Raw genomic sequence first — 22,489 nt, forward strand, 5'->3', positions numbered from 1 at the left:
AGTTCCCCAACGCTAATTTCCATACTGGATATCTTTGAAATATCAACATGTTTGATGGACTTAGGTAAAGAATGGTATAAATAACAAGTATGTTCGATTTAAGAAATTCTTGAGTTTCTGTCGACTGTTAGAGTGGTGAAAATTACGAGTTTATAATTTTTCATAGGAAATTTGTAGATTCACAACGATTAATTTCTGTAGATCTCCCTGTCCGTGTCGACTTTTTAGTTTCCATCGTTATAATTGTAAAATGATTTGATATTTTTAACATCTGCACAACGGTGGAATATTTCTGGAAGAGTACACAGATAGAATAACATTTTTTCATGCTTTCTAGGCGTGGAATTTTTTTCTAGTATGTTGTAAAAAAATATAAAAGATAGGAAAAAATAATTTTTAGAAAAAGGGGGACAATTTAATCAAGAGTTGGCGAGTTCCTCTATTCTATTCGACATACAGCAACGTAATACCTGTTTTTGTCGGGTATTGATTTTTATGCGATTTAAAAAGAAAGGAACAACAGAAGAGAGAAAGCAAAATGGTAATAGCAAGAGAAAAAGGAATGTTTTGGGTAAAGGTTTGAGTTACGAGTTCCATATTTTTCCGGCGGGCCGGAATCACGCAAGTTTTTCAGCCTCTCCAGTCGATTTTCCATTGAATTCGAGAGCTTCCTCGCATACAGATATCGATATTTTTCTTTTCTCTCTATTTATTTTTTTGTTTGTTTTTTCCGCATTGTACGAACGATCGAAGGAGGACAGTATCTAACGTTTCGCTTCTGAGCGCCATTAAAATCTTCTATACAGTAAAAGCGTTTAAATAATGAGAATTCGAACGATAGAAATTCTTATTATACTTTTAATAAAAATAGGTCGCAATATCTTCTTTTGTCCTTGTTTTAACCCATTAGGGATTGAGCGATAAAATAATACAGAGAAATCGATTAAACATGATATTATCGAACGAACAACGAGCGACGAAGCTCTAAGTGTTTGACAATTAAAACATTTTTTAAATAAGGAAATTAAAAAATTGACCTGTTGGAAGAATAGTTAAAATTAATTGATCGATAAGAATATCATCGATTAAAAATTATTTCTACAAAGTTATAATTATTATCGTTCGGTCCGTTCACCGTTGCGTTACAAAAATTAAACAGACGAGATACGCTAGTTTTTAACTATAAAATATTCGATCGCGACGAGTTAAATGGCCGTGTTGTTTTCAGAAAATTACAAAGAAATCTATCATCTCTTTTCGTTATTCCGTATGAAGTTGTTCACATGGGATCGTTCAGTCACGATTTCATTCCTAATACATTCGATTGCTATTTCGTTTGACGCTCGCGTGACACTTTTTGCATCGTCGACGAGAAACCGCCTCTCGAATCGTCGACGAACAATCGAACGTTAGTTTGCGGTTACGAGTTAATCGCGTAATAACAATAGCCGATTGACTTTCCGCTTTATTGATTGTTCGCTCGCCGAACGAAAACAATATCGTGCGATTTAAAACAGAGAAACGTGGTAAAGATTGGCAGGAAAAGAACAAAGTGAATTAAAATTCAAGAATCTTTGCAGAAAGAATTTAATAGCAAGTTTTACGATACTCTACGTTTTTTAAATATGAAATTTCCGATTTTCCCAAAGTATTTGAATCCGCACAAACACTCGCAGTTCACGTTCTAGCTAAGATTTAATTCGATCAAATTTCAGTCTTAAACGACTTAAAGGAGAATTAACGCTAATTCCACTACTCATTGCGGGTTAATTAATCATTGGAATTGCTAGTACGCGGCACGAACAACACGTTCGAGAAATCGTTTGCCGGCCAAACGTGCCACGATGAAATATTAGGCGTGAACGTTTTCAACGATCCTTTCCCACTGAACTGTACGAGAAATCGATTAACACCAGGCAAGACTGGATAATAACGTTTCTGTCGAACGGATCGCCTCCGTTGAAAAACGCTATACGTTAGCTTCGCGACACTGTTCGCGCGTCAAACGTGTCGGCATTAAGGGAATGGCGTATATCCGTTGGGGAGATTTAGACGACGAGGTCAATCAGGATCAATCGTGTTGTAATTGGATCGTCCATCGTAGAAACGGATAAACAATATCGGGAACGAGCCGATATATCGGCCGAGAATCGTTGATTTCACGACAGATACTTTTGTCCCTCTGTGTGTGATTCTTCTACAAACCGCTGGGTATATCGCGAAACTGTCGTTCGTGTGTTTATTGGGAAATAGGTTTTGATGGGTTACCGATACCAAACCAATGTATTTTTAGGTTGTTACAGTAATAAGCGTCGTCTCGGAACAAATGGTATCGATAGAGGTGTAATTTGTCTTAAAATAAATAGTTTTATTCGAAGAAAAAATCATAATTGGAACTTCTTCTTGCGATCGTGTTAGCTTGTATTCTTGCCAAATAAAGAATCCATAGATATTTATCTTCTTAATTTTTATTTCTTTATTTTTCTAAATTTAGAACTTGATAAAATTGACAATAGTATTGTATTGTAGAATATTAAGTATTATAAAATTATTGTGATATAAAATATAAGCCTTAAATAATCTAACGAAAAATTGAGAAATCTATCCTTTCTCCAAACCGTTCGGAGTGATTCACAACCTCGAAAGACAAGAATTTATTCGAACGACGAAAAAGTCCTTTTCAACGCGCGCGCCCAACGATCATCGTTACGTCGTTTACAGTCATCGTTGCATCGATCTTTGCCCCGGCACAGTCATTCGTCAACGTCGTTCGAATTAAGATAGCCTCGTCGGGGAACACGATCTGCTCCATTTAAACGAACAGTTCTTGGCGAAACGAAATTGTGAAACAATAAAAAATCTGTCGCGTCAGGCGAGAACTATGAGTTGATCGACGGCCAGTGAAGGGTGAAACGAGCTTTTTGCAACCGGCCGCAAGTTACAAAGCTATCTAAATCAAAATGGTAAAAATATTGCCTGAACGATGTCGCCGCGAACGACGCTGCCATCGTGAAATTTGGATACGAATCGCTTCGGTGCATGATCGCAGCTTTCGATCGATTTGTTCTTCGTTAATCAGTCTTTTTCCAAGCATGTGCACAACGTGATATTAAGCGTAAAGTTACGTGATAAAAGTGGAATGAAGTTTTTTCGTGGGAAAGCCTTCTTCTTAAGAGAATTTAAATTAAGAAATTATCTTCATCGCGAGATATCCAGAAGAACAAGTAATTCAAGGATCGAGTTAACTCGTCCTCTTTGGTTAACAGTTTATTCGTCGAGCGATTTCGAAATCGAAAAGTCGACGAATTTTCGTTTACAATTTCCTCCATATAGAGCAAGATACGAGTATTGGGGTCGGCGAGTAAAATAAACAACGAAATAACTTCGAAAAATAGAACAATTGTACGATAAAATATCATATAGCCGTCATAGAGTTATACTCATTTCCTCCTTCTCGATATTTTTTCTCGTAAAACCTAAAATATTAGGTTGTCCGAGAAGTGTCTTTCTTTTACAGACACGTCTTTTACAATGATGCATCTTTATACAAACATGAGACCTAATCTGTCAAACGTTGTGATTCTTATTTTGATAGAACAAAATGGATCATACGTAATTCGATAAAATAATATAAAATGGAGAATATCGTGCATCCATTATTTCCTTATAAAACTAAAGAAACTTTTCGGACGACGTAATACAAATCATTTCCTCGTTCTTGATATTTTTTCTCGCAAAACCTAAAATATTAGGTTGTCCGAGAAGTGTCTTTCTTTTACAGACACGTCTTTTACAATGATGCATCTTTATACAAACATGAGACCTAATCTGTCAAACGTTGTGATTCTTATTTTGATAGAACAAAATGGATCATACGTAATTCGATAAAATAATATAAAATGGAGAATATCGTGCATCCATTATTTCCTTATAAAACTAAAGAAACTTTTCGGACGACCTAATACAAATCATTTCCTGGTTCTTCCATTATTGCATCAAAGATTAATAGTATAATCTCATAATACGCACCGAGTTTGGTTATTCCGTGGAAAGTTCAGGATCGAATCCTAAAACGTAGAAACTCGATCGACTCGAGTAGCTGTATCTTAGCTCAGAGAGGCGAAAAACCTGAAGCAGAGCGAAATCGTCGATGAAATAACGTCTGCGTGTACGTATCGGGTTCATTAATTTCATTCTTGCTGGTTGCGCGTTTCCCGCTTGCAATTATCGGCGGAAAATCAGCATCGAAAGATAAAACGATGAAAACGAATGGAGAGTGACACAACTGGCAGCGACGCGACTGAAATTTCAGCTTTAACATTATATGATATCATTAAACCGAGCAACATCTATCTGCATCGCTCACGCGCACGCAATTTGCCTTACAAATATTATCTCTGAAAACGATTAACGAATTATCGAGTTTTCCATCGTACCGCGCTTGCAATTTTTCTGCTTAAACCTTCGAATAATTGCAAGCATTATTTCCCCTTTTTCGTCCTAGAACGTTTTATATTTATAACGCCGACTATGTGCAATCTCGCGAACCGTTGTATATTTCCTGACGATTTTTAAGAACAGATTATGAGAAAATTTCGATCCGTTATTGCATGTACAGCTGCGATACGTGTAACGGTTTGAGATTGTCGAGGATATAGCAATTGCTTATTGGAATTTCTGTTTATATCTATATTTGCTAATTAATTTGGTCGTAATATAATAGTGTAAATATGTTTATGGAATGTATTTGCTGTCTTGTAGCGGAACTTCGCTATTAGATTATAATTGATACGCAGAATGTGCAGTATGATTGCGATATCGAATTATCGAATGATTCGTATTGAACGGATTAATAAAAGATAGAGAATGACATTTGTTTTTAGTAGAACTTTGTTGGAAGGATCGATTTTTAACACGTATAGTACGAAACTGTAAATATTTTCACGAACAGATAGTTAAAAATGTACTTAGCAATGTCTCTGCCATCGTATTAGATATAATCGTAATAATTAGTCATTAATCATAATATTATTCGTGAATTATGTCCGGAACTTTCCTGCAAACCTTCGCAATTATACTACTCTTGCATCCTCTCTTCTCTCTCTCTCTCTCTCTCTCTCTCTCTCTCTCTCATTTAATTACCTTCATACAATCTCTCTACTATTTGCCACATCTATAATACCGTGTGACTTATAGAAATGTGTGACTCGAAGAAATGTAACGAATGCTTCATAACAGTAAACGCAGAACACTATTTTACGCAGCAGCACGACCTACACCACTCGCATTCTCAGCTCTACATATGATAACGGGACTGCAAAATGTTTATGCACTTACGACAAATTTGAAGATACAGGAACATACGAACATAACAAACGAATAAATGAAAAATATGGTATACAAAGTTATATAAAATATCTGAAATAAATAAATAAAAGGTTTTAATCGAATTAAGTTGCCTGTATCGAAGTTACATGGATATTCGCGGTCTGATAATAATAGCAAAGTGTTGCTTGTTCCACGTAGCTAAGCGATCTACGGTAAATAACATTAATCGCTTTAACGTTTATTCATAAACAAAGGTCAGATTTAAAAAACGCTTAGACACGTACCCGGTCAATAACGTTCAGCTTACAAAAGACGTCTTAAAACGTCTAAAGCCGGTTATTAAAGCTAATGTTAATAAACATTTGTCCAGTTTCCACTAAATCCTTGCTTCTTTCATTAGGGAATGTTCTCCGTGAGTGGAAAGCAACAAGTATGCCAGCTGTTCTTCGTCCAAGTCATCCTAATCGTCCTAATGGGCGCGTTGATGACGTACGGACCCGAGCCGGACGCTAATTCGCTAAAAAATCACGGACAGACAGGTCTGTATGAGTTCCATAAGAGAGTGCATACGAGCGACGAGTTATACTCGACGATGTAACTTATCACAGCGGCCAGCACGCCGTTATTATCGTTGAATATGTATCTCGTGACGTCGCGTCGAAAAATATACACGGTCATTGTACATTAATTTTGGAAAATTTTCATCCGTGATTCTCTTTACGATCCAATGATTACGACGCGAATAAATCTTGTGCAACAATGAGAATACGCAAATAAATGCGAATAACCTGGTTTTTCTAGCACATGAGGTTCGTAAATGTTAATGGAATTGATAATACACGTGGAATTTGAATAATTTTTTTTGGTCCTTTGCGAAGCTTTTTTCCCCGTAATGATCGAAACGTCGATTAATCGTAAAAAAATCGATAAAAATTTGCGAGGTTAAATAACGTAGAAAATTTTGTGATACGTGAGAAGAGGTAACACGGAATGTTCGCTTTTAGTGATTTTATCGAATAGCGTATTTTGTTGGTGGCAAATTGATCGTGAAACTGCAGAACCATCGTATCGCAAAGGGTTACAATTATCACTTTTTATCATTTACATAGGCAAAAATTTGATACTTCCAATCCAATGACTTTCCTTTGTAAGCGTTAGGTATAGAAGGTAATTAAATATAAACGGTAGTACACGGCTTCCTTTATCGGTCTAATTTTGTCTCGGTGAAGGAAGAAGGAAAGCATCCCAAGACGAAGAAACTGTCGCTTCTTCCTTCCTCCCTTACCATCAATCTACCATTATCTCTAGGCAAATTACAAGATACACCGGGTGAAATCAAACGAAGAAAGGAAAAGACAAACGAACAAGATCCAGGAAGCAAACAATTACTCACCCTCGTCTCTGTTTCTCTTTACTTTCCTTTTTTTATTCCTTTACTTGGTCGCGAATAAAGTTGCACCGTGTCGTGTCGCGATAAATTGAGAAGGAAACGATCTTTGCGTCGTATTTTCCTTAAATATTGTTTCGTATATTTCGTATATAATTCTAAATGACTGGACTCATTTTCTTTTTTCGGTCGCAATTACAAAATATAAACAGATCGAATTTCCATAAATATCCAGAGTTGAACGACGAGTCGAAATATAAATGGAACTTGTACGTCGAATATCATACAGTTCGCGTTCCATCGGTCTAAATCAAAGTGTCACGAGAAATATACTGTTCTAAAGATCGTTAAAGTAACTTCTCTTGGAAGCATCGTTATCCTCTGGTAACGTTAACGTAGACCACCTTGAGCTACGTATCTTGAGCAACGTTCGAAGAGCATCGAAGGAGGAAAAGCGAAGAACGTTTTCCCGACGAAGGGAAAGTAACGAGAAAAGAAAGATGTCCTCCGGCATGGATCCGGTGGATATTCATAAAATTTCCACACCGTCGTGGCGTGCATATAACTGAAGGAGTAATTAAACTTTCAGGCGACCACGGCCGGAAGCACGTCAAGAAACCGGATACGGACCCGTTACGAGTTTATCCGAGTGAGTATCCGAACGAATTTACTTAATTCCATATTTATATTCGCCCCGTGAGAAACGAATCCCGGAGAGCTCTGTCTTTGCCTTAACGAGAACGAACCTCGGCCTCGACTTTGAAGTCTAGCTTGTAACAAGTTCAGGGTTTATGGCTCCTCCACCAGTATACGCTATACTTTGGCAAACGGGGAATATGCAGAGTGTTAGAATTATGTTACCGGCCGCGTAGCATACGATCTTCTTTCATAAAAATGCTGATCTCGGTTTTATATGCAGCTTTTGTGTTCTTTGATTTATAACGCAGAAGTTTCTGATTAGTTTCTGTATAATTATTAAGAAATTATGAAAACTGAAATGCAAGTACTATCCTCTTAAATCTGCTTTTCTACCAAGAAAGAAGGAACTACGTGATGTTTGAAATGGCTCTCGAGTTCTCTCTGATTTTCGTTATTTACAAAATAATTATATACGATCGCAAATATCCACATACGATATTTCAAATAAAAAAGACACCGACGAGCATGTGAATTTAATCGTAAACGAAAGTTAATGACGTCGTTTAAAAAGAAAAGGGGTAAATTTGAGCTTAAAAGAAATAAGGTTCTATTGTTGGGATCTACTCCGTCTATCTGAATTATCTAAATTGCATGAGAATAATTGATAACATATTCTCGTATAATAATTCTTCGCTTGAAACGATATTAACTCGAGTGATCGTTTCCTGCAAATCTCAAAAATCCGACTAACGCGTCACAGAATTTCGACGTCGATAGACCAAACTGGTCGTCTGCTTAATAATAAATCCATCCCGGTCATATTCTTTCGCGAGCTCTATTAATTTAATTCACTCTTTGACTCTGATCGAACGTTTATTCGAGGTCGGCCCGAATAATCCGTATGAATTCGTCCATTTACTTTGTCGCTTGGAGAATTTGAATAATGCCACGTTGATTTCATAGCTAATGTCCCCGTGAATAATTTTATCGAAGATATAAAACGCGATGAATTTTCGAGCGAGATCAGAACCAACCGATGAAGAGGGACTTGGAAATCGAAATTTGGATTTTATTGAAATATTTTAATTAACGTCGAGATCGTGGAAATATTCTCCGTCTAAATATAAAGCTCCACGTATTTGTTTACTTCGCGATGATAATAAAAACGATGGCGTATAAAACAATTTATCGCGTGAATTTGTTTTTGATAATTATGCGTAAAATAAGTAATTTATTAATTGCAATTTGTCTTGAAATTTCCGATGTGTCTTCATTTAGAAGGAACGCTGAGATTCGAAATAAAGAGAAAGCAGTTGCGATTAAAAGGATTATAAAAACAATTAACTTGCGCTAAAGAGCAAAAGATTTCACACTATAATTTCAACAAAGTTCACGAGAATCGTTTCACACCGGTATCTCCACCAGTCTGGTCTAACAGATATAAGAAGAAGATATAAAAGAAGACATGTAAAACACGTTCTAACCGGAAATATTCGCAACATATGAAACTCGTGAAAATGGTAGCAGAGGCAACTCGCGCCGCGAAATAATAGAATTTGCGAGACTAGGATCGTAGTAGAGGCCGTTTAATTGGAGGCTGGGTACCAAAACGTAAGCACAGCCGGAAGTTAACAACCGCGCCGGCATTATCCGGCGAAGAACGACAGTGACTGGCGAGAACTTTCCAGGATCCGCTTTCACGCGCAGCGAAACGCGTAAAACGCGAGTTTAGGTGCTCACCAGTGCCGTTTAGTCTTATAATTAGATTTTTCTTTGCTCGTAAATAATAAAAGTTGTATCAATATTTCGGAATCTAGAGTAAGAAACAGTTACATACCGATAACTTTACAAGATAGCGTGAAAAGTATTTTCTCTTGGAAAACACGTAATCAGCCACGGTAGTTTTTGTGCGTTATTTAACGAGGCTATTTCTATCGAAACCAAATTCTATTAGTTTAAAGAGTCGGTGCATATTACGTCAAGAAAATCAACGGAGAATTACTCTGAAAACGGAAGAGCAAGCTCAAAATGTAACGAAATCTATAGCTAGAAAGTTGCGGATAGCAAACTTCTCTTTCGCAATTTTATAACTTTACGTTAAATAGCATGATTTGTATAATGAATGAATTGAATGATAGAACTGTAGTATCGGGGATGAAAGGCCTAAGAGATATCGGGTGAACCATAAACATTTTCTTTTCTTTTTTTATTTCGTTGACTATTTACGATCAATTCTCATTGAGAATTATAAGTAAATTCTTTTGACGTGGTACTGTAGCTTGGATTATAATAGCTTATAGTATGTTTGATTCTAGTTGAATCTAATGCTTCAATCTAAACGGTATTGTCTTTTTAGTCTGCGGATTTGATCCATCGTGTCAAGTAGTTGAGTAGCTAATGGGTTTTGGTGTTTGTTAACTCTTATATTATATCTGTTTCTGAACTTGTATATTTCTTCTTTAACCGTGGGTAGCCATAAACATTATCGCCAGAGAGCCGAGATATCGACAGGTCCATCAATGTGTCGTCGGTCCTTCGATTGAATAGTTTCATAGAAAATCCCTACGTGAGCCTGGCCACGTGCGGATGCGGGACACGTGCGTGGTGGACCTAAGAAAAGCCAAAGGAATGCTAGGACAGGCAGTGTCAGTGGAGAAACCAGAGAGTGTGAATCGAGAAGTCAGGGAGTGCGAGTTGCGTTGTCGAGAGAGTGTGGTCCGCGTGAGAGAGAGAGAGAGAGAGAGAGCTTGGATCCGTGGTGACGAGAATGACAAATTGAGTTGTCTAAATTATAGTACGTTATTGCGATTAGTTCACGTTAAACAACCATCGTTTCCTGTTTAATCAACATCTGTGCAATCCATTCATTGGAAATAAATCATAATTATCATTTACGATACTACAGAACTTTATTGCTAGTCGTTTAATTACTCAACGAACGAAGCCAATTTACTCGTAGATCTATAGTTTTACTAATATGTTGGTTTTACCTTCGATAGTATGACCAACTGACTTGCAAATTTTTCTTCTGAAAAATTTGCTTTTATAATCGAACTGTATTGTTCCTTAACTAACTACAGTTACTTGACTCGACTAACTTACTTGCAGAACTTTAATCTTCTCGATATGAGCGTCGACTAAAGTAAACAATGCTCTCCTTAATCTCATTAACAATATTGCTTCAACTATACAAAAAAGAGCTCATTCACGAACGTTTCAATTCTACCAATTGCTAGCAAAAACGTCGTCTCACCAAACTGAAACTATAAATTACCAATATACCAAGATATATCGAACGACACGTAAGCCCACACATAAACTCGCTTATTAAGTTGTCCGAAAAGTTTCTTTCGTTCCATGATAATAGACGAACAACAATTTCTGTTTTATATTATTTTATCGAATTAGGTGTGATTCATTTCGTTCTATTTCTATTATTACATTCGCGCTTAATTTGATAAACTAATATAAAACAAGAAACATCGTGCGTCTATTATTTCCGTCTAAAACGAAAGAAACATTTCGGACAACCTAATACATATCTTTGATAATAGCACCGCGAATGGAGCCAGGCAATCGCATATTAAGCAAGATGTGCACTCGAGACTTCGTGGAGATCGAACTTCTATAAAAACAAAAGGAGCACGTGTTTCTTCCTCGTTGTTCTTTGCCGTCGTCTGGAATCGAATTCATTGGAATGTTTAGTCGATAGGTGATACAAGTTCGAGACGCACCGAGACGAAAGCGAAGAAAGAGGCCATAGGTTTCAACTCCCTCATTGATTTACAAAATGCCACCGATTTTTATCGGCTTTATTCAAAAGACCGTGGTTCTCCTGCGTAGCTCGTATATGCACTGTGGCATACCAGAACCCCGTGGATGCGCTACGGATCGAGTATCGTAAGAGTTACCAGATAGAATTCCGATAAACAGTGAACAGAAGAGGTGGTCGGTTACCCAACGTCCTCCTTTGCAACGAGAATCGACGGTTAAGCGAATTCGACGTGCGTTAACGAAGGGGAAAAAGCTGGATACCATTTCAATAGGTTTGTTTCTCTTTATTTTTGCGCGAAATCGATACAGCTCGCGTGTCTTCGTTCCTTCCCCTTTTTGTCTTGTCGCTTCTTCTTCTCCTTTTTTTTTCTTTTTAATTCTTCCACTATCGTACCGTATTTTATTACGAGGCGAAAGAATAAAAACTTGATTAATACGTTCGGAGATTTATTAAGTTAGAAACGTTCTAACTGGAAGGAAAGTATTTCATCGTTGTGAAAGAAGTGACAGCTATCTATCCAAAGTTCAACGTGATCTATCAAAACAGCGTACAAACGTAACCGTTGTATTATTCGCCGTCTACCAAGAGATTCGCCTAAACTAAAGGACTCGCGAACGACGAAGAAAGGAAATTCTATCGAATCTGACTTTCCTCCCTTTCCAAAAGAGATTCGCGTCGTTCGAAGAGCTTAACGTTGAATCGAAACGCGTGATCCAAGTGACGAAGATCCATCGTGACTCACAACCGGAGAATTAACCCTTTGCACTCCTATGTGACACGACATCAGTTTTTATCGCAGGAGCTCCTTTGTCGAGTCCCACTCGACATTTTTTCAGTCCCACCTTTTTTTTATGCAACGCGCGAAAGAAAACCAGGATTGCATTCTGGAAATTGTTTCAAGATATATGATACGCTTAAAAATTACAAAATGCAACAATAATGTGAATAAAACTGGTATCTAAGTGAATTTCTTTCTTCGTTTATTTACTTAAATTGTCTTATTCTTTGGTTAATGTAAATTTCAAATAAAACACTTAAAAGCGTTGAGAGCTGCTGGTAACGAAATTGAAATAAAATTCAGAGTGCAAAAGGTTAGAAAACCCGCTGAAAAAGATAACAAAACCTCGGCAACTCGATTCTTCTCGAACTGCGTCGTGAGAAAAGGAATGCAAAAATCTTTACCTATCCTATCGTCCGATACTAATCAAGCATCCTCGCAACCAATCAACCCCTGAAACCCTCTAAAAACCGAGAAGAAGTTCGATATAATACCGTGGAAACGATAACTCCCAGGGGACGTTGAACGAACGAGCTGGAATCGTGGTTCGACTCATAGATCCGATTCATAGATTCGATTCATAGAAACGAGAAATGGTTAAACCGTGGCTGTGGCAGGTGACGAGGCTACGCGGAGAGGAAAAATCACCCCCTGGGTGCCAGAGAGTGCCGTGGTAATTTCGCGGCCAGCGTTGCCCGCGAAGAAAAGCTTTCTCACGAGGGTAAAGGGAAAGCGGAGAAAAGGATGACGACGTCGAACAGCCTATGGAACGCTATCGTGCTCTTCTTTATCGAGGGCTTTCTCCTATGCAGTTTTTTGGCTACGTTCGATTACGCCCCCGAGGCGGACGCCGGTAACAGGCAGAACAGCTACTCGCCTCATCTAAATGGAAAACCAAGCTCTTTGCCGGTCACGTACACACGTAAGTCCTACGATCTCGGTCTCTCTCGATGGGGACCTCCCACGGCTTTCTACCCTTATTCGTCTTCCTCTTTTGTATCTTTATTCCCTTTTCCCTCCTTCTTTCTCATTTTTCTTCTTTTACCTGGTTCAACCTGGCATTTGTGCTGGTTAGTTGGTGGAAATAGAACGTTCGTAATAAAACACGATCTTTCTCTTATATTTCTGAATAATACTGGATTAGTTACATGGTGCTGTAAATACACGATCATCCGTGTAAGCGTTGAAACGCCCACGGTAATTAAGCGTGAGATGAAAATTAAAGATACCAGAACTACTTTGAAAACTTCTGTTTCGCGAAAACTCGTCGAACCAGATATCCTTATCCGTCGTCTGGAATAATCAAAGCAAGCCGAAGCTCCTATCGTTTTCTTTGTGTCGTCTCTGTTCCCGTGCTTTAAATTTCAAATATTTAATCGTATTTCGCTTTCGTAAATATTTAGCCATTATACCTGTACAACGTAATTTTACATAAAAGATAAAAATCCACCAGCCACCTCAAATATGTATTTATATCTTGAGAAACGAACAAATGCCAGACAGAATATTTGAACTAAAGACGGTTCCTTCTTCAAACGCGGTTTTCTTATTCCTGATTTTTGCCTTATTTCGAACCGCGGAATCTCCCCGAGCACGCTTCAACCACGAATTTCCACCCACTCTGCTGTATATACGTTTCCTTCTTCATTTTCTCGTTGCGATTTTTACCCCTCCAACGAGAAACTACGCGTTTTTCTTCGCTCTTCTTTCATCGTGCGGTTTCGTGAAAGATCACGAGCAACGAAAGACGGCGAGGGAATCGTAGCCAGTGAAAGATAACGAGAGGCAGGGAGACAGATACGCTTGCGTAATATTCCGTGGAACTCGTGTATACCCGTGGAAGGATGTAAAGAGTCGACGCCAGGGCTTAACTTTATCCATGGAGTCGGATAAAGTACGTATATTAACGTCGTACAGCTACACCAGAAACCTCTTTATAAGATATGGCCGGCACTGTGTTTCGCCAAATCGTCCTACGCCGTCCTTCAAAACGACCGACTCTCCACGATTACGAAATCGTTGGTTTCTTCGCTGACGATAATCGTCATGATTTCGTATAGGCTTGTTTTGTTTTCGCGTGCCGGCTGTTCGTCGAATTTTTTAATTCGATCGTCTCTCTTTCGCGAGACGTTCGTGTCGTCTCTGCGTACGTTTTCAAAGATTCGAGATTTTGCGAATGAAACGCGCGTGAAAATGCCGAATTCCTTGGTAAATTCAACGCTATCGAGATGCCTGCGATTCTGGCACGTTTGAAACAATTTCAAGCTTCGACGATCGTGTCGAATTTAAGTTTAGTAAAATATTGTAAAATTTTTTGCACGAATCTTTGTAACCCTGGCGAGCCTTAAAAAATTCGAAGCTACGGTAAGCAGATAGAGTTGATGAAGTTCGTGTTGAATTTATTATGATTTTACTGAAATATTTACAACTCAACTTCTGAATTCTGAGAGACGCGAAATAGCTGTTTTTTATGGATTCTAAGAGATTCAAAGTATGAAGACCGTGAAAATCGGATGTGTTTGTAAATGGTTGATGAAGCTGAGTTCTATTGAAGCTGAGATCGCGTTTGATCGTTGAGATGGGAGTTCGTGAAAAAAGAATGGAAACGAGGATGCTTGTTTTTTATGATAGACGCCTTTAGGGAAATGAAAGGAGAAGCTTCCAGTAGCATCCAGAGGTGGAAACGTGCCATTCCTTCAAAGCAAGAGTTTCATTGTTTATAAAGTCTGTTACTCAAACGTTCCGTTCCATTCGTCTTAGACTGGCAATTTCCTCAAACGCGTACATTTAAATATTCGTTAAAAACTCGCAACTTGAGTCAAAAATCCTACCACTTGGTCAAGAAAAGTATTTTTTGTTGAAAAATATTTCGAACGCTCGATCTAACGAATGATCGCGTAATTTAATAGTCGTCTGTGAATATTCTCTGCCCTTTTTAGGATCGTATTACGTAAAATAACAAACTACTCTATTATTGTACGCTTTACGACGAGCTACGTCCTTGTTGTCGACAAAAATGTCCTTTCTTCCTAAAGTTATAATTTCCAAGTATCTTTCGTCTTGCGTTTCTCCGTTAGAGACACGCGATCGAACGGAACAAAACGCTTTGAAAACGCTTTGAAAAATATGGATATTGTAATCGAAGATTTTAATCTTAACACATTGACGTCGCCAGATGTGAATCTACGTCTTGAGTTTCTCGAGCGTCGCCGATGGCACACGTGGAAGGACGTTCTATTTTTTCCAACGTTTCCACATTTTCCATTTACATATTTACCCTATAAAAATGTGCGGCTGGTGAGACTACGTGCACGCTGCAGCATACCGACGTCAAAACGTTAACATTGCAAGGAACAGTATCAACAAATTCTGCAACAATCCACCTATTAAAAATACCATTCGGTCCAAAAATTCCAACATTTAAATATCTTTCATCTTGCGTCGAGAAAAGTTCTGCAAAAAGTTCCAATAAATGTATAGGTCTAAAAGAACTGAATTCAAAGCGACGTATAAAGGTACATATTGCAAATCAATATCTCTAATTTTAAACACGACGATTCCATCAAATACGGGATACGATCGGTTTAAGATATTCTTTGGAAAAGACAGTGTACAATAAGCTTCGGGATAAATATTTAACAGGGAAATACGAAAATAAAAAAATCTACAAGAGACGAGTCTTTGGTAAAGACGAGATTCGGATATAACTGTGACTCGACAATTTGGTGTAGATTCGCGAATTCCAGCGAACGATAATAACACGGTTAAGGAGGTTATTACACGCGTAAACGTAACAGGGACGCCAGTGTCTCGGGAATTTCGAAGGCGGAATAACGCGGATGAGCACGTGGTCAACACTTTATCCGGTGGAATCTGAATTTCAAAGTGATACTTTGCGTAGATTACGTAACTGGGTCTGCGGGCAGCGGCATAATTGGCGGGCTAATCTCGTTGCTTCTCAAAGATTATAAATTTTCAGACGTCTACGGCCAGGCCAGGCGCGTGTTTTCTCATGGAAATCGGTTTTCGCGCGCGCAACCAAATTTCCTTTTCATGGAAATCGCGACTGTTACGGAGAAAGGCTTGGGAATGGCCTGCGAACGATACGGAAATGTAGGCGTCCTATTGTCGTCTTCCGTTTGAATGCAACGTCGAGAAACAACGCTTTCTCTTCGACGAAACGTGGCAGAAAATGCGGTAAAAGAAATTTGTTTACTTATTGACTCGTCAACGTTACTTCTATCGTATTCAGAAACGTGCGCTAAAAAAACGAAAGAATTGTTGAAAATTGCGCATCTTTGAAGCCGAAATAATGTTATAGGAACGCTAAATTTATACCGAGGATTAATATTAAAATAATGATATATTTATTTCATGGACGATTGCTTATATATTCATCGATACACACTTGCACGCGTCTCAGCACTTTCTTCTATACCCGACTGTAAACCCGATTGTTAACCGACTGAACAGTTTACGTTCCTTCGTTTTCGATACGCCGCGGACACACATACTTCCACACACTGATATTCACATAAAAGTATCTCTACTACGCATTTAAGCCAGTCCAGCACAGAAAATTATACATATCTCAAGAAGAATAATTGGAAAGAAAAGTTACTTGGTATTTTCTGTTTCTGAAAGTTCGAGTTCCGAAAGATACGAGATTCGAATTAATTTTTCACGAAGAAACGAAGGGTAATTCGAGGCTTGTTAAAAATCGATACGCATTTAGTAACGCGTGCCTTTGAATAATACGAGTAGCTAATAACGATCGGTAATTGAAATTCTGACATTAATGTTTCATAAATGTTATTATCGATATTTCCAGCGGAATGATTTAAGTCTCTTTTTATAAATTCATTTGTAAGTTCACGTTTTTTATAGTGCGCTCTTAAACCAGCTTTATACCTCTATAAACCGGACCCGACAAAGGGTTCTTCCACCATAATTTCCTTCCAATAGGAACTCGTAACGAACAATTTCTTCCCCTTTCACCACTTTGTTATTCGTTCGGCGTACAAAACAGCGTACAATGTAAAAAGAAAGAGCAACGGTGCTCAGCAGGGCCGAATAAATTGCATTCTTTAAAATTGTACTACGTAATCGAGCGACGATTTTCCATTTTTCGTTTTCGCAACTCGCGATTTTTATTTATCCTATTTTTACAACCTACAATAAATTTCTTTCATACCGGACCAATGAAATATGCGATAAAAAATACCTCTCCTTCCGTGAAAAAGAAACGTTACAACAACATCTAGCGTAATTAGTAAATACCAATATTCTCACCGAGGACCCTCTTTACACGGTTACGTGTTTAAATTAAATTCCAAAAAATAAAAGCATAAACGTATCTGGATATAAATGAGAAATATCTATGATGTTAACGATATCCACGGGTGAAATAAAGGGATCGTGCAAATGAAAACGACAAAACCAAATCTTTGTGAAAAAATGATGACAGATAAAAGCGTCCGTATCGTCATTTTATTGCGAGAATTCGCGCGAAATGGCACAGATCGATCAGCTCGAATTAACGATAAAACGATCGATATTGCGAATTTGGATACAACACGGGTTTCTCCATTGCAAATGGATGGATCGCGAATCCTTTGTTTACACGTAAACGTATTAAATAGAGACGGTGTGGTAGAAATCGTGCTGGAAAATCGTTTCTCGTACGAAAAAGATACGCAGCGACGCGAAACGTGTAAATTTTGCCATTCCGGGAGAAACTTTTGCGCAATCCATGCGAAGCTGGTCCAAGTTTGACACTATACGTACCTGTTTATATACAAGTTGCAGGCTTAAGTTTCGCCAACTTATACCAGCTGGATTATGCCACGCTGCACAACGCGCGTGAAAAGGTCACGGGTTTTGAAAAAAATCGGAACGTTGGCTGAGAGTTCAGCGAAGTCTAACGGAACGTTTGAATGAGAAAATATGGTGTTACGCGACAGTTTCGCGAAACTTCGTGATTATTAAACCGCGAAGCTTTCGGTGTAACCACCGTGGATAATATAAAATTATGAAAGCTAGCGAAAGAATCCTTGGATTAGCGAGAAAGTTATCAAATTAGCTAAAAGGGATATTCTGCTTTTTCATTTCTATTCAGAAAATACAATTTATCGGTATTTTCCCTTTTTTTTATAGGCGGCACAGGCGTATTATAGGGTGAAACTAACGATAAGAGTTTTGTTCATTTTTAATAACTTTCTTTCCATTTCGTGTATTTTTGTTTAAACGCGTGCTTGAAAAGAAGCGATGTTATTAAAAATTCTTATCCTATCATTTGCATATCTCGTTCAATTAAAATTCAACGTTATAAAAATGATCCTAAGAAAATTGCGATATTATCAAAGTGGAAGGAAAAATAATAGCGAAAAAAGGTGGAAATCAGGTAACTTTCGGACAAACAACTTTCGAAAGGGGAATTAGGTGATTTTAACTACTCATTCGAGGGAATAATCGAGTCACGTCGACGTCGGGGCCAATTATCTTTGGTTTGAAAGTCGGCTAATGCGATTCCGCTGCAACTTTATCGTCGTCGATTCCGTTTCCCTCGCTGGCTTTTCAAAATTACCGTTTGATGGATGCGAACGAGCAAAAAGAGAGGCCACCGTCGAACCTTCCTTTTCTCGCTCCCTCCCTCCCTCCCTCCCTCTCTACCTCTCTCTCTCTCTCTCTCTCTCTCTTTCTCTCTCTCTCTCTCTCTCTCTCTCTCTCTCTCTCTCTCTCTCTCTCTCTCTCTCTCTCTCTCTCTCTCTCTCTCTCTCTCTCTCTCTCTCTCTCTCTCTCTCTCTCTCTCTCTCTCTCTCTCTCTCTCTCTCTCTCTCTCTCTCTCTCTCTCTCTCTCTCTCTCTCTCTCTCTCTCTCTCTCTCTCTCTCTCTCTCTCTCTCTCTCTCTCTCTCTCTCTCTCTCTCTCTCTCTCTCTCTCTCTCTCTCTCTCTCTCTCTCTCTCTCTCTCTCTCTCTCTCTCTCTCTCTCTCTCTCTCTCTCTCTCTCTCTCTCTCTCTCTCTCTCTCTCTCTCTCTCTCTCTCTCTCTCTCTCTCTCTCACCCCTCTCTCTCCTCTCTCTCTTTCTCTCTCTGTTTCTCATAAAAGTCACGACAGCGACAGCAATGCTTCAAGTGATAAATAGATTATCCGGACGTGACTCGAATAATTTCCACCGGAAACCAATGGTTTTCCGCGGCGTAAACGCGTAACCAAGTCTTATCCCCTTCGTTTTCTCTTTTTCCCCTTTTTAGTCGAATTCGCGTTTTATATTTCGTCTCATATCTTCTCTTCTTTTTCGGTGGCTTCGAGTTGAATAAAAATATCGATGGTAATTCATCGCGCGTTTAAAGGACCGTGAGATCCAGGATTTTTATCAGAACGTCTTGTTTAGGGCGAGAAAGATTCGACGGATCGGCGAAAATGAGATATCTTCGTTACCGAGGGATATTTATCACGGAGTTTGAATTTTTCGTATCGTCGTGATTTAATTGAATTTCATTTGTAAAATAAGAGAAAAAGGTCAAATAATCTGCAACTGGTAGAAAAGATCGAAAGAAGAGTTCTCATTAATTATTAATGAGAACTCTTCTTTCGATCTTTTCTACCGATCGATATCAATAGAATTCATATTTAAATTTTAAGATCGAGCGTCAAAAGTTATTCATATTTATTCTATTAATAATTCATATTTGTCCCTTTTCGTGTAGAAGCGCAGCTACACATGTTTCGAAGATTCTTAATCTTCGTTTTCTGGTGGCGTTCGCTATATCTGTGACGACGTCTCGATGTATCGATAAGATGTAGTATGCACACGCTCGACGAGAAACGAGGAGCTCGAAGAAAAGCTCCGCCTTCTTATGAAATGTGCCTCCGACCCACTTGAATTTCGACTTGACTCCTCGATCATCGGTTATCCGCATATAAATTACACTGGTGACAGTGACACCGCAATACCTATGATAAATAAATAGATCACCAGTACCGGGAAAGTTTCCTCTTCTTTCATACCGCTCCACTTCCTAAGGAAATGTTGGAATAAGTTGTCCGTCATTCAGAAATTCTTACGCCGTTCACTCTCAGAAATACGTACACCGAGAATATTATTAATCCTTTGACAACGCGATGAAGCTACGAAAAACGTCAAAACGAACGATTTACGAAGTAATTATCAGATCATCGCATAACTAACGTCGTCTCTTCCTTTTTTCCGCTTCGAGTTTCCAAGATGAAACGAATCGCTAACTACCGAAATTTACATCTCGCGATTAAATTAATAATTAATATTAATAATTCTTCCATTTTGTTAGCACTGCTTTATCAAAAGCGAACAGATATCCGAATACGTTCAAGTAGCAATCTATCATTCGTCGAATAATCACCAATTCTTTCACGTCTTTGCCCGGCCAATGATCAATGACAGGCAAATCCAACTTCGAGCTGCAACTTTCTTCGCGACGAAAATCGACGGAGGCCGATTTTCTTGCATCAACGATGTTCGAAGGAATTACAAGGGAAAATTCGAATCCCGCCACCAGTCGCTATCAGCCGACTCGTTTCCCCAGCAAAAACGGTGACCCGGATCAGCGCGATTTTCCGGTTATTATGCATTCACGGTGAAGCAGCGACACCCGGTGATGGATGAGTCCCGGGGCGAAGCGCGAATTATCTGTTTCGAAGCGAATCCTAAGACGTCCGCCGGTTTCCCAATGATTTACGAACATATTTTACAGCGGAACGGCCGGCGTGTCGCCTCTTAATCCAGCCTCTTTTACGTGTTTGATTTATTCGCGCTTAATTTCGCCCACGGATGAAAATTCAAACCGGTGAAATCGATTACGTGCAGCGGCGAAGAGTTACAACCACGACCGTCTACGTCAGGGGATAGAACGTCCGGATATCTTTCGCGCGGAAGGTTCACGCGAACCGGAAGCACCAGGTTTTTATCGTGAAAATTAGTATCGATTTCTTAAGCGGCGACAACCGGTCGCCTTTTTATTTCGGTCTCTGTGTCACGTTTTAATTAAGAACGCGGGATAGAGGAGAATTATTGAAATTGATAATATTAGAAGAGTTTGTTATTTCTCGAAACATTGTATTGTATGAAACATCGTTGTTATTTGGAATTAGAAGAGATCTTGGATATCTATAAAAATCGTAGGAATAAATAACGTACGATACGATGGTTAGAAATTCTTTTGCAGATAGAGTTACAGAGAAAAGATTTAGCAATTTCGATTAGGAATTTTTCAAACGGCGTTGTATTCAGTTTTTCAAATGGAATGTCCAACTTTTCTGTAATAAGATTCCGTAGAATATAGCGAATTCTGAATATAAAAGTACGAAGACACGTTTATCTCAGAACGTTTATCTTAAAAAACACAATTGCCTGCAGACTCCTCTTTACGCTTTTACTTCCGGTAAAAGTTCCTACTGCGAATCAATCCAATTCCATCGTTGCTTATATATATCGGCGATTATCGATAATTTTAACAGCTAAATACATCGATAAATATAACAGTGTCAATTATGCGGAACGATTTTGATGTTCGTTAAATGACGGAAAATTAAATTATGGCAACGTGTCGGTTAATGTGTCACTCCACGTACATCTCACTGATACATAATCAATCACGTTAAATCAATTCTTCGACGTAACCAACGAAGAATTGTCAATAGGTCAAAGTTACATAGCCAATTTTTCACAGGAAATTCGGGAATGATACTTAAAAAAATTCCAAAAATAGATACTCTAAATATTTCTAAACGAAGACACAATAGAAATTTCAACGATTATTCTCTGACAAATACGTAGAATGAACCGCGTTTCGGAAAACCAAAAAAGAGTCGCATCAAAGAATCAAATTTAATCGAAATCGCTCTTTGAGCTGTTTGAGCAATAACAAAAAATGTCTATGAAAGGAACGTCAAATCTTCTTCCCTGCAAGAATGATTACCCTATTTACCGTACATAAAACCTTAAACATGTATTACATTACATTATTCACATAACCAAACGAACTCATCAATCAAACCATACTTCATACCGTTGAAAAAAGAAGCACATGGAAGCTTCAAGTCTCTTCTAGCATAAAAACCATTAAATTATCCTATCTGCTTTAAGTGATACCTTGAACGTGTATTACGTTTTATCCACTTAACTGAACCAGATTCCACTCTCAAAACACGTTCATCCGGCTTCTGAAAAAATTCCATCGCAAAAAGGAAAAGACCAACTCCTCTTTACCATTAAAAGAAGTCGTGCAATTAGTTCTAAATTTGTTGCATGCTACTCGCCTATTAATATATCAGACATGGGAATCAACGATCCTCCGTCACGCTCAGGAAACTCACCCTCGTCCTCTCAAAATATTGTATCGAAAAGACAAAAGTACCAAATGTCAATTCTTCTCTGCTACGAAAGAAAACGCGCGATTCGCTTTGGATTTCTTACACCTTACGATTCGTCTATCAACGCGTTTCACCGACGAGTTATCCTCCAACCGGAAACATCGATGGATATACCTGGCCCAGAAATGGCTGGGGCGATTCGGAGAAAGCTCACACAGCCATCTTCGAATC

At 38.5% G+C, this 22,489-nt stretch overlaps 1 protein-coding gene across 4 annotated transcripts in view; it reads left to right on the top strand.

Annotated features, from left to right (window-relative positions):
* Window positions 1-22,489, top strand: part of LOC100747990 (ammonium transporter Rh type A) — a 44,458-nt gene that overhangs the window by 7,005 nt on the left and 14,964 nt on the right. For 2 of the 4 annotated variants that reach the window (XM_012392158.3, XM_033321601.1), the window contains exons 2-4: window positions 2,722-2,963; window positions 5,729-5,867; window positions 7,305-7,364. In XM_012392158.3, coding sequence (XP_012247581.1) covers window positions 2,961-2,963; window positions 5,729-5,867; window positions 7,305-7,364 — 202 coding nt within the window. In that variant the 5' untranslated portion in view covers window positions 2,722-2,960. Of the gene's footprint in view, window positions 1-2,721; window positions 2,964-5,728; window positions 5,868-7,304; window positions 7,365-11,197; window positions 11,401-12,524; window positions 12,830-22,489 lie in introns of those variants that run through there. The other 2 variants (XM_012392209.3, XM_012392269.3) reach the window with 2 other exon arrangements.

This window comes from Bombus impatiens, unplaced genomic scaffold (assembly GCF_000188095.3).
Source record: "Bombus impatiens unplaced genomic scaffold, BIMP_2.2 scf_0010, whole genome shotgun sequence".
Classification (NCBI taxonomy): domain Eukaryota; kingdom Metazoa; phylum Arthropoda; class Insecta; order Hymenoptera; family Apidae; genus Bombus; species Bombus impatiens.